Source organism: Protopterus annectens, chromosome 1.part1 (assembly GCF_019279795.1).
Source record: "Protopterus annectens isolate FY-2018-M chromosome 1.part1, PAN1.0, whole genome shotgun sequence".
In the NCBI taxonomy this organism is placed as follows: domain Eukaryota; kingdom Metazoa; phylum Chordata; order Ceratodontiformes; family Protopteridae; genus Protopterus; species Protopterus annectens.
In genome coordinates, this window is record NC_056726.1 from 1225445888 (window position 1) to 1225458795 (window position 12908).

Sequence of the window (12908 nt, forward strand, 5' to 3'; positions counted from 1 at the left end):
CCACATATTCTATCAACTACATTAGTCAAACAAAAAACACACCTACAAATTAACAAAATAACCTTCCCACCATACCTATTACCCACAGAACACAATAATAAAGTTTCCCTAATATGCAAACTCTTTCACAAATTGATAAAACTAATAACCTCATGCATATCAAAACTAGCCCTCAGCGGAGAAATGCACCCCAACCCCGGCCCCTCCATCTCCAACCCCACTCCTTGTAATCAGACTATTAACAACAACATCTCCCAAATCACAGCCAGTTGAAAGCCTAGTGACCTCCTTCTGCTAAGCCTAAATATCAGAAGTATAACCAACAAAGTCCACAAACTCCATACCACCACAGACTTGTACTTCCCAGATATAATCATCCTGACAGAAACCTGGCTAAAACCTCACATTACCAGTGAGAAAATCCTCCCTACTGGTTACGGCATACTAAGAGTAGACTAACTAAACAAGAAAGGAGGTGGTATAGCTATAATATTTAAACAGCACCTAAACATCCAGATTCCTAAACTCATCAGCTCCCCAAATTGGCAATGAAGAAATAATATATATCAACCTCAAAATAAACCAAAATAAAACCAACAACATACTAGGATGCTACTTCCCACCTGGCCAAAATATTGCTCTACTAGAAAACCTCCTCAGCTGGACTACCCACCATCTCCCCCAAGAGACCCTAATTTTAGGTGATTTCAATAGTGACTGTCAATCCTGTTCTGGCAACCATCCAACCCATCATCTAAACATTCATGGCTTCACCCAACTACTCGTGTCACCAACCAGAATAAATAAAAACCTCAACAAGCACACTACCCTGGATTGGATGCTAGTCAGCAAGAGCCCCCAGTCTTACATAGCTGGCTGTCTATTGTATAGCCTCAGTGGTCATTCCCCAACTTTCCTACTCTAAAAACACTTATACCAAGTTAAACCCATCATCTACAATCAACTACGTAACAAACTAAACTTTAACCCACTTGTATTCATCTCATCCCTCAAAGAATGTAATTGGCATCCTCTAAAGTACCTCAGCCTAGATGACGCAGTTGAAGTTTTCAATACTATCTTCCTGAGAATCCTAAATAACCATGCCCCCTTAAGACTTTCCAGAACCAAAGCCCAACACCCCCATGGCTACAGAAAAACACTAAGTCAGAAATGAAAAACAGGGATAAAGCCTGGGCAAAACCTCCTCAGCTAGAAAGAAATTCCTAGAACTACACAATAGAGTAAAAAAAGTAATAAAGCAGGACAAAATCCAATACTACCAGTCTTCCCTTAACTCCTCCCAACACAACCCCAAACAATTCTGCTCCTCCATAAACTCTATCCTCCACCCAGGTACAATCAGTACCCCTCCACCTAACATTCCTCATTCCTCAGAAAATATTGCTAACTCATTCAACACATACTTCACATAAACCATACTATCACTAGCTAGACAACACAATCCCCTCCCCCTCATGCCTTCAACTAGTAATCTCCCCATCTTCTTTTTCTCCTGTTCCTACCTCCAACATAAAAAACTCTTAACTAAACTTAAACCCACTAAATTAGCAGCAGACAACCCCCCAAGTGAATACCTACAAATTGCAGCTGAAGCACTAGTCTACCCAGTATCAATCTTGATTAACCGATCTCTGTCAGAATGCTATGTCCCTACACCATGGACAATATCACATATAATTCCCCTCCACAAAGGCGGCCCCTTCACAGAACTAACCAATTACCACCCCCATAGCTATTCTCCCTCCACTCTCCAAAATACTAGAGAGATGCATTCACTCTTGGGTCTCAGACTACCTCCTTACTAACAACCTCCTCTCCAATACTCAACATGGTTTCTGACCAAACCATAGTACCACCACTGCCTTACTCTCTTTTACTAACACTATCCTTCAGCATAAAAACAATGTTGCTGTCTCCTCTGCTACTTTCTTAGACCTTTCTAAAGCATTTGACATGGTCCCACACAAACAACTCATCTCTGTTCTCAATAACCTATCCTTCTCTCAGTCAGTCACCACCTGGTTTCAGAGTTACCTGTCTGACCATCAGCAATCCATTGTATGGCAGAATGATATATCTCCCAAACTACCTGTCTCTATTGGTGTTGCCCAACGATCCATCCTTGGACCTCTACTCTTCTCTCTTTTCACCAATAATCTAGCCGCTGCCACCAAACATGGCTCACTCATACAATATGCAGATGACTCAACCATCATCTGCTCAGCCCAGTTCCTACCCAAACTGCAAAAGGTCACACATGATGCCTTTTCCTCTGTTGAAACTTGGTTATCCAATGCCCAGTTAATACTCGACCCAAACAAAACTAAACTCATCTTCCAACCCACCAAACATACTCAAAACTACTCTCACTTTACCATCACAGCAAAAGACAACACCGCTATCCACCCAACAAATCAAACCAAATTGCTAGTAGTTGAAATAGACAATTTCAAATTTGACATTCACATATCCATGACCATAAAAAAAGTGCACAAAAAACTAGGAGCCTTATACAGAAATAAGCAACTCCTCACCAAAGCAGCAAGGATTTCAGTTGCAAATTGCCACCTTATCTCCACCCTACTTTATGCCTCTCCAATATATATCAACCTAAGGCAATGTGATCTAAATAAACTCAAGACCTGCTACAACAAAATCACCAAATTCACCACCGGGACATCCTACCGCTAACCCTATCCTAACAGCTATGAATGAAAAATTGTGCTGTGATGTGATTTATATAGATTTAACTTCAGCATTTTCAGGGTCATGCACAAAACACTGATCAATAAATTAGTACAACTAGGTATTGATGTACTGTTGATAAGATGGATAACTGCATGACTTACAAATAGGACATGGCAAGTATCACATACCAACTGGACAGGTGAAATCCTTGGTTACAGTCAGGGTGTCCCACAGGGCTCTGTACTAGGCCCTTACTTGTTTAGATTGTATCTTTCAGATCTTACTTTTTCATCTGAGGTGTTCTACAGTCTATATGCTGACGACCTGAAATTGGGTAAACTGATTACAAGTGTTACGGATAAGGCATGTCTGCAAAATAATTTGACTAAACTGACCATTTGGGCACAGGGGAATAATATGTTGATAAATACATCAAAAACTAAGCATGAAATTTGGGAGACCTAAACTGAAAAGTGAATATTTAATACAGCACACAGTGATTGAAACTGTAGACTCATTTAAGGACCTGGGTATATGGGCAGATTCAGCTATGAGTTTTTCTAATAATATCAACCAATTGATGAATGATAGTCATAGAACTATAGGTTGTATAAAAAGATTTATAAAGTCTACGAAATCAAGCATAATGCAGTCATCGTTTGTTAGTTACATTAGACCCAAACCTGAGTATGGAATAACAATATGGAAACCCTATAGGAAAACAAGCATGAATAAACTAGAAAGAGTACAGTGGAAACATATTAAGGGCATCCATGGATGTGAAAATCTAAGTTACTATGAAAGACTAAAATATCTGAACTTGTACAGTGTCTCTTACAGATATTTAAGAGGAGATCTTATTCAGGTATATAGGACATTTAGAGACACCTACCTCTGGGAATGTTTGGAGTTCAGGTATATAGGGCATTTAGAGACAATTACCTCTGGGAATGCTTGGGGTTATCAAAACGTACTAGAGAATTGTCGGATAACCTATGTAGAATATTCTATAAGAATTAGAAGTGTACTAATTGGTTCTCTGACAGAGTACCTGATGCTTGGAACAGACTACCAAATTACATTAAAGCAAGTACTAGTTTAGATATTTTTAAGAACAGCCTGGACATTTATTATGGGAACAAGTGTTTTGGCATATTGGCAAGCTGGAAGGGCTTTAATGCCCGTGCTTGAAACATTTGTATGTATGTGCCATAGTCACCACTGTCTCTCACTTGCTGAACTGGGCTGGCTAGAACTCCCTCACCTCCTTCAATGGTATCAACTCGCACTCGCCCACAAACTAGTAAACCATTCACTAAAAGTCCCATCCCTCCAGAATCTACTCCAACCCTATCTCACCACCAGACCACTATGATCCAGCAACAAAAATCACTTACAGGTTACTAGAGCCAATAATAACTCTGCTGGAGAAGCACTATTCTCCAATGCTATAGCTAAATTATGGAACACCCCCCCCCCCCCACAATAACCTCTGTAACATCATGCACCCACTTCAAAACTTTACTAAAAGCACACTTAAAAACATGCTGGCTATGCCCTTGTAACACCCCCCCCCACTAATTTCACCCACTCCATCTACCCTCTACCTCTCTTCCACCCCACTAACTACCTTTAATTACAGCAAGCTCTGATGCTTATATGCCTAGCTACTTACTATACAGCAGTAATTTCTTATTGTAACAATTGTAAATGACTGCTACTTTACTTCGCAGATGACAAAGATTCTAGTTGTCTACTGAATGTACTATGTTCTTCATCTGTAACTATGTTTGTAACATTTTAATTGCTATGTTCTTCATCTGTAACTATGTCTGTAATTTTTTAATTGTGGAGCTTTTCTCCCTGGGCCTCTGCTGAAAATGGACCTGCGTCCAATTGGACTTTCCCGGTCAAAAAATGTAAATAAGTAAAAATAAATAAAATGACACAGCTAGACTTATAAAGGCCCTGGTGGTCATTAGGTTGGTATACACCCATGAATCTATTGCTCTGACCCCTATTGAGACAGTACAGAGTGTGTTATTGAGTAGATACCCCTAAAAGATAAACACCTTTAGAAGTTTTCTGTTTTAAATGAACCAACCAGAAACTTCTCAGTGTGAAGGGTGTGAAGTTCACTCGTTGAAATATGTTATGCACCTAGTTCACTAATAAAATTCAAACTTTAAAATACGTACTATAAAATAATAAAATAGTAGGTAGTCTACAGTTTATTTAAAAATTAAATATCCTTTACTGAAACTCATAAACAAGTGATCCTAGTTAAGTATAATGAGTAGCATTAAATGCATTCATTAATTTATATATAATCAGGTTATTTGGAGCAAGGGAGTGGTTACAGAGGATGGGTCTGTTAAGAGCAATAAAAATATTAAACTCATTCCTTTAACTAAGTCCCCCCTTCTCCCTTAACGCCATAGTGTAAACTGAGACCATTCTACCTTAGAACTGAGACTTAAAAGATAGAGACAAATTAAAGTATATAATGTAAGAACAGCTTATTAAGGCTAACCTACTAATCCAAACTTCATTAATTAAGAAACCAAGTCACTAACAAAATGATTAATTAACTAACAGAAATATCTACCACTAAACATCTATCAGAATAAATATTAGTAACTTATAAACAAACACTTTTAACTAACATTGCTTTACTACCAAATAAATACTTCATATATACAAATTAATGAACGTCTTTAATCAAGTCTCAAGTCTTTCGGCTTTTCCCGGTTAGGGGTCACCACAGCGGAACTCCAGTCCGCTAATGATTGGCAGTGGATTTTTACGGTGCCAGCCCAACGCTCAACCTTCAAAGAAGGCACACCCATTCATGCACACACCTACCTGCATGTCTTTAAATGTCACTCGACCGTGGGGAGGACATGCAGACTCCTTTAACATTTTTCATTATACTCAACTAGGATCACTTGTTTGTGTGTTTCAATAAAGGAAATAGCATTTTTAACTCAACTGTGGACTACCTACTATTTTATTACTTTGTAGTGCTATATTAATGTTCAAATTTTATTAGTGAACTAGATGTATAACATATTTCAAGGAGTGAACTTCAAACCCTCCACAATGAGAAGTTTCTACTTGGTTTGTTTTTAACCCAGTAAAGGTTGCATACTGGGTTTTCTGAAACTTCAAGGGATACCACAGATTTTGTTTTGTTTTAAATGTCATCCCCAGTAGCTAAACAGGGGAGAAATTGTATACAGATCTTTCGCAAGTCTCTCTCAAACAAATACTCACAGTGCTGAGTACCTTTTGGATAAAGATCCTTGCACTTCTTCTGTTTCTGTTGAACACGACTACCAGGTTGTGCCACCTTCCTTTCAATAAGTGCCAACAGCTCTTCCTCTGGAATGCAGTAGCCTACAAAACAAAGTGTTGTACTCAGTTTTAACTAGGACAAGTAGTAGTATAAATGCATCCTCATTTCATCATGACTCTATCCAGTAACCAGCATGCATCCTTTCCCAAAAATCATACAAGCAAATGAGGTCTCTGCAATCATATGTAGCTTTCTGACTGACCCTTGTCTACATAGCCATTAAACTGCTAGTAAAGTGGCAACAGAAGGGGAAGTAGTTCACTGACTCTCCACAGTGTTGAGTGGTAGTTAAGGGGAGGTAGTTCACTGACTCGCCACAGTGTTGGGTGGTAGTTAAGGGGAAGTAGTTCACTGACTCTCCACAGTGTTGAGTGGTAGTTAAGGGGAAGTAGTTCACTGACTCTCCACAGTGTTGGGTGGTAGTTAAGGGGAAGTAGTTCACTGACTCTCCACAGTGTTGGGTGGTAGTTAAGGGGAAGTAGTTCACGGACTCTCCACAGTGTTGAGTGGTAGTTAAGGGGAAGTAGTTCACTGACTCTCCACAGTGTTGAGTGGTAGTTAAGGGGAAGTAGTTCACTGACTCTCCACAGTGTTGAGTGGTAGTTCCCTAAATACCGACGTTAAGGAAAGGCTGAGTGAGTATTAAGACAGTATTATCTGACATACCAATGGGCCTCCACATGGCACGATGATGCCACCAGCACAACCAGCACCAAATCAGATTAGTCAGTCATAGCCAAGCTCTGATAATAGAAAGCAGGTTAACCCTTGTGTACAATTAAGCCAATTGTCTATAAGTAGAACAAAGATGGTTAGGTAGTGCTGATTCGGGCGAAAGCGTGGAAAGGTGCCGACTACTCACTATGCAGCTACACCTCTCAAGGTGGTTCACTGAGCATTACTCACTGCAATAAATAGAAAATAACCAAACAGGGAGAACCAGTCACAAACATTACTAGCTGTGAAGGGCCCACACTGTCTACCCTGACCTTTAGATGCGGAGAAAGTCTCACTCCTGCATATCGTCAAATAATAGCAATAATATTGAATTTTACAGACAACTTGTGGAAAGATTTATAATGTGCTAGAAACATGCTACAAAGCAAAACGTGTTTACTGGACTAAGGTGCACTGACCTCTGATGGATGTATTTACCAGTCTGATAAGGGGAATGAATGATCACAAGATTGTAGTTTGCTGCTCTTTTAAGGAAGAAGTTTGAAGAGGCACTTAAAGTAGGAAATCAGATATGATAAAGTCTTGTTACAACTTAGGAAATTATTTGTAATTCCTGAATACCATCTATCTAAAATTGTTATGACCTTTAAATATCATTAGTTTAGAGATCATTTTGACCTTTTAGACTTGTTGTTTATTCAAGACTATAAAATGCTCACCAGCCAGTATTGGATTTGGACTCCTCAGCAAGAACCTTCAGTATGGGCTGAGCATACTAATGCTAATACCTGCAGTGCTTTAGCTTGATTTAAATCATCATGGACTTTTGGCTTGGACAGGGTATTTTCATTGTCAGTGCCTGGATTGTGTTGATTTGAACAGATAGCTGCAATACTGGAAGTTGGAGTCCCTCTTTCAGTAAGCAATGAAGACCATTTTGATCCTTGTAAATAAATGTTCATTTTAATATCTTGGTCTTTGAAAACAAATTACTCAAGCTTGTGCCTTGGTGTCTTGTGTCGCTTCTTCCCTACTGTATTTACCTCAGAACTGAAATAACAGACCCATACAGTAGCTCAAACCAATAGTGCTCAATGACTCAGGAATGCCAGCAGTTATTTTCTATCACATTAATAAGTACTATTCTTTTCAGGAAGGCCTCAAACTTAGCCAAACAGGTTTTCAGAGTAAAATGGAAAACAAGTGCTCAAAAATCAGTTTAAATTTCTGTTTCAGCTAGGCGATTTTAAGTGCAACAAAAAAACCTACTTCCCTGCAGTAGATGAGCTGCGCTAGCTATGTAAACTAGTTGGAATCGTCTCAAACTAGTGCATGACAGTGCAACTCTGAGTAGTCCAGTCAAAAGGATGATAAACATAAGTACATATTTACCAATCAGCTATGGGATTATCTGCCTTCTGTGACTCTATATTTTCTTTTTTTGTGAATCTCTTCATCCAAGCTATGTCTGCAAATGGTCTGTAGTGATCAGTGTACTATCCCGGTAAACAAACTAAAGTAAATAATTAGATAAAGCTTGTGGTGAAAGAGTACTCTAAGCTAAAAAGATAAATTCCATTAAAATCTTATTTTTTTCAATACTCAGACTGTCCAAATATGGGATTTACTGTTGTTGTCTCAGAAAATAAATGGGAAATCGGTGTCCCTGATCCTTTCCCTGTATACTTCTGACTGTTGTGTGCTAGTAAGGAAAATGGTGTGGCGTCAACCAAAAACACTTGAACTTGACAAGAAAAATCAGTGCCTTGGAGAGTCGGAATATGGCTCAAAATTACTGATAGTAGCATAAAACCATTGAGTGCACAAAGGTTCATTGCTTGTTTGTCAATTGATTAATTAAATCCATTTTACTTTTAAAGGACCAGAGTAAGGAAGCCAGAGATTACATAATGAAATAATTCCTATAACAAAAATACTTTTACATATTTTTTAAGACACGTTTTTTGGAGAGATGAATGCATAAAGTTCTAAATGATATTCACTTAAAAAAATACATCCTATAATTTATTCGCTTTTAAATTTAGAACAGGTACAATGGATACATTCTCATTCAACACGGGGGTGGGGGATGGCTCCTAATCTGAGCTGCCAGTTCATTTTGCGTATATTTAAAAAAGTTTTCCAATCCCGCCAGGGTCCAGTTTGATCTTTTCCAATATACCAAAGTTGAATTTATTAAATCCGTTGCATTCACTGGAATGTCTGAACAAGGCGCTATTCTCATTTTTTCTGGCAATGTCATGAATATGTTCATAAATGCATGTCCTTAAGGTAAGAACTGAAAGATGGTTGAAATATGAACACTGCTCGTTCCACAGGACAATAATCACCAACAGTTTATTGTAAAACACACAAATCCAAGTTGAGCGCTTTCGACTGTACCCCAGTCTTCATCAGAACAAATAAAATGTCTAAAAAGGTGATATATATACACATACATCCCTTAATCATACAATGAAGTAATTGATTAAATGATGAAAAAACCGCCAAAAGGTTTAAAGATACATGATTCATAAAAACTATGTTCACTACTTTAAAATCAACACATCAATAACCCAGATGTAAAACTAAGATTCCTACATATGAATGAAATGTATGAATACAAAAAATATATGAGAAAACATGAAAAACGTACAAAAATATGTACACTAAACTAATGCTCTCTCTATAGGTGCATATATACTAAATGTATTAGTGTAAAATTGGTATATACAACTCATACACTAAACCATGGTGGGATGGAAACTGCAGCACAGGTGAAAGTGTACTACTGAATAATTATTCCAATGCTAAAAAAGGTTTAATACTGATAAAATCATTGAGACCGGGTGGTCTCATGGAATCCGTTAAAATTTGCCATTTACTTTCACACAATGCCAATTTCATTTTCCAATCACCTCCAAAGGGTGCAATGTCCACCTGTTCAATAATAGAAAATAAGAAGCTATGATCGTCTCCCTTTTCTAATATATGCCTATATAATGCGTTTTTTGTGTCATGCTTCCCTATTTTATACAGGTGTTCATAAATACGCCTATTCAGCTGTCTCTCTGTCTTGCCTATATAGTGTGCATTACATGTAATGCAGACAGCCAAATAGACGACCTGTTTAGTTTTGCAATTTCCTCTCTTACACCTGATGGTAGTATGACAGATGTCATCAAGTTTTATAGTCTTGTTCAGGTTGATATATTTACACTGTTTGCAATTTCCACATTTAACAGTGCCCTTAGATGTGTCTGCATTTTGTGTAGTATAACTACCTCTTTCCAATAACCTCTTCAAATTTGGGGCTGTTTTAAAAACACATTTCGGTTTAGTATCCAATATATGATCCTTATCCATGACCATCAGAGTCATCCAATGCCTTTCCAAAATATCTTTAATAATGTATGTACTGGGAGTATACATAAGTACACATACCCTACCCAGAGATGCACTAAGTGTTCCCTCATGTTTAGTCAGTTGATATGAACCTAAAAGGGGTGGATATTTGCTACCCCATTCATTATATACATAATTGGTAACTTCCGTGACCATCTTTTCTGGATAAGCTCTACGAATGAACATATCCTTAATAGTTCTAAGTTCAGAATCCAAAATGAATATGTTGGACGACATCCTCGCCACACGTATACATTGTCCTTTGATTACGTTTTGAAATACGTGTGGAGGATGGTTGCTGCTGTAATGGACGTAATCATTTGAGAATGTGGGTTTTCTGTAAATTCTGGAAGTAAACCCACAGTGGTCATGACTCAAAAGTACGTCCAAGTACGAAATTTCTTTATGACTGTACTCATGTGTGAATTGTAAAAACTCCACAGTATTGTTTAGATATACCATGAATTCCTGCAACCTATCCTCTGAAGCCTTCCACAGAATGAATATGTCGTCCAGGTACCTAACATATAGAACTATGTCTTTATAAAAAGAACTCTTGAACACGTATTCAGATTCCCATTCGGCCATGACCAGGTTCGCGAAGATGGGGGCACAGGCTGCTCCCATCGCCACTCCCCTGGTCTGCCTGAAGTACTCTCCTTGGAAGGAGATGAAGTTGTAGTCTAACACAATTGACATCATGTCACATATGAGGCTGATTTTCTCCCAAGAGAAACCAGTATACCTAGTGAGACTTCTTTCAAAATATTCCAATCCTTCTGTCTTAGGGATGCTTGAAAAAAGGTCAACAACATCTACAGTCAAATAAATCAAGTTGGTATCCCATATATCATTTGTGATAGCACCCAAAAATCTCCAGGAATCCTTGATGATATGTGGGATGTTATCATATACCTTCTTGAGCCAACTGTCGATCAGTTGCCCTAATTTGAAGGTTTTCGACCTAGAACCTGACACGATTGGTCGAAAAGGAGGTTGTTCGATAGATTTATGTATCTTGGGGATGCCTACCATCTTTGCTAAAACCGGGTGGTCTACTTTCATGAAAGAATATGTATCGTTGGAAATCCTATTGTCTATGAGATATTCCTCAATGATAAGGTCAATACGCTTGTGCCCATCTTCGCGAACCTGGTCATGGCCGAATGGGAATCTGAATACGTGTTCAAGAGTTCTTTTTATAAAGACATAGTTCTATATGTTAGGTACCTGGACGACATATTCATTCTGTGGAAGGCTTCAGAGGATAGGTTGCAGGAATTCATGGTATATCTAAACAATACTGTGGAGTTTTTACAATTCACACATGAGTACAGTCATAAAGAAATTTCGTACTTGGACGTACTTTTGAGTCATGACCACTGTGGGTTTACTTCCAGAATTTACAGAAAACCCACATTCTCAAATGATTACGTCCATTACAGTAGCAACCATCCTCCACACGTATTTCAAAACGTAATCAAAGGACAATGTATACGTGTGGCGAGGATGTCGTCCAACATATTCATTTTGGATTCTGAACTTAGAACTATTAAGGATATGTTCATTCGTAGAGCTTATCCAGAAAAGATGGTCACGGAAGTTACCAATTATGTATATAATGAATGGGGTAGCAAATATCCACCCCTTTTACGTTCATATCAACTGACTAAACATGAGGGAACACTTAGTGCATCTCTGGGTAGGGTATGTGTACTTATGTATACTCCCAGTACATACATTATTAAAGATATTTTGGAAAGGCATTGGATGACTCTGATGGTCATGGATAAGGATCATATATTGGATACTAAACCGAAATGTGTTTTTAAAACAGCCCCAAATTTGAAGAGGTTATTGGAAAGAGGTAGTTATACTACACAAAATGCAGACACATCTAAGGGCACTGTTAAATATGGAAATTGCAAACAGTGTAAATATATCAACCTGAACAAGACTATAAAACTTGATGACATCTGTCATACTACCATCAGGTGTAAGAGAGGAAATTGCAAAACTAAACAGGTCGTCTATTTGGCTGTCTGCATTACATGTAATGCACACTATATAGGCAAGACAGAGAGACAGCTGAATAGGAGTATTTATGAACACCTGTATAAAATAGGGAAGCATGACACAAAAAACGCATTATATAGGCATATATTAGAAAAGGGAGATGATCATAGCTTCTTATTTTCTATTATTGAACAGGTGGACATTGCACCCTTTGGAGGTGATTGGAAAATGAAATTGGCATTGTGTGAAAGTAAATGGCAAATTTTAACGGATTCCACGAGACCACCCGGTCTCAATGATTTTATCAGTATTAAACCTTTTTTAGCATTGGAATAATTATTCAGTAGTACACTTTCACCTGTGCTGCAGTTTCCATCCCACCATGGTTTAGTGTATGAGTTGTATATACCAATTTTACACTAATACATTTAGTATATATGCACCTATAGAGAGAGCATTAGTTTAGTGTACATATTTTTATGCTTTTCATGTTTTCTCATATTTTTTGTATTCATACATTTCATTCATATGTAGGAATCTTAGTTTTACATCTGGGTTATTGATGTGTTGATTTTAAAGTAGTGAACATAGTTTTTATGAATCATGTATCTTTAAACCTTTTGGCGGTTTTTTCATCATTTAATCAATTACTTCATTGTATGATTAAGGGATGTATGTGTATATATATCACCTTTTTAGACATTTTATTTGTTCTGATGAAGACTGGGGTACAGTCAAA

At 37.8% G+C, this 12908-nt stretch overlaps 1 protein-coding gene across 3 annotated transcripts in view; it reads right to left on the minus strand.

Moving 5' to 3' along the window:
- Positions 1-12908, minus strand: part of LOC122809428 (zinc finger protein OZF-like) — a 176869-nt gene that overhangs the window by 97212 nt on the left and 66749 nt on the right. The window contains exon 3 of one of the 3 annotated variants that reach the window (XM_044080948.1): positions 6001-6111. The exons of 1 other annotated variant lie outside the window; for it this stretch is intronic. In XM_044080948.1, the coding sequence (XP_043936883.1) occupies positions 6001-6111 (111 nt within the window). Of the gene's footprint in view, positions 1-5988; positions 6112-12908 lie in introns of all 3 variants that reach the window. One more of the 3 variants, XM_044080940.1, reaches the window with a different exon arrangement.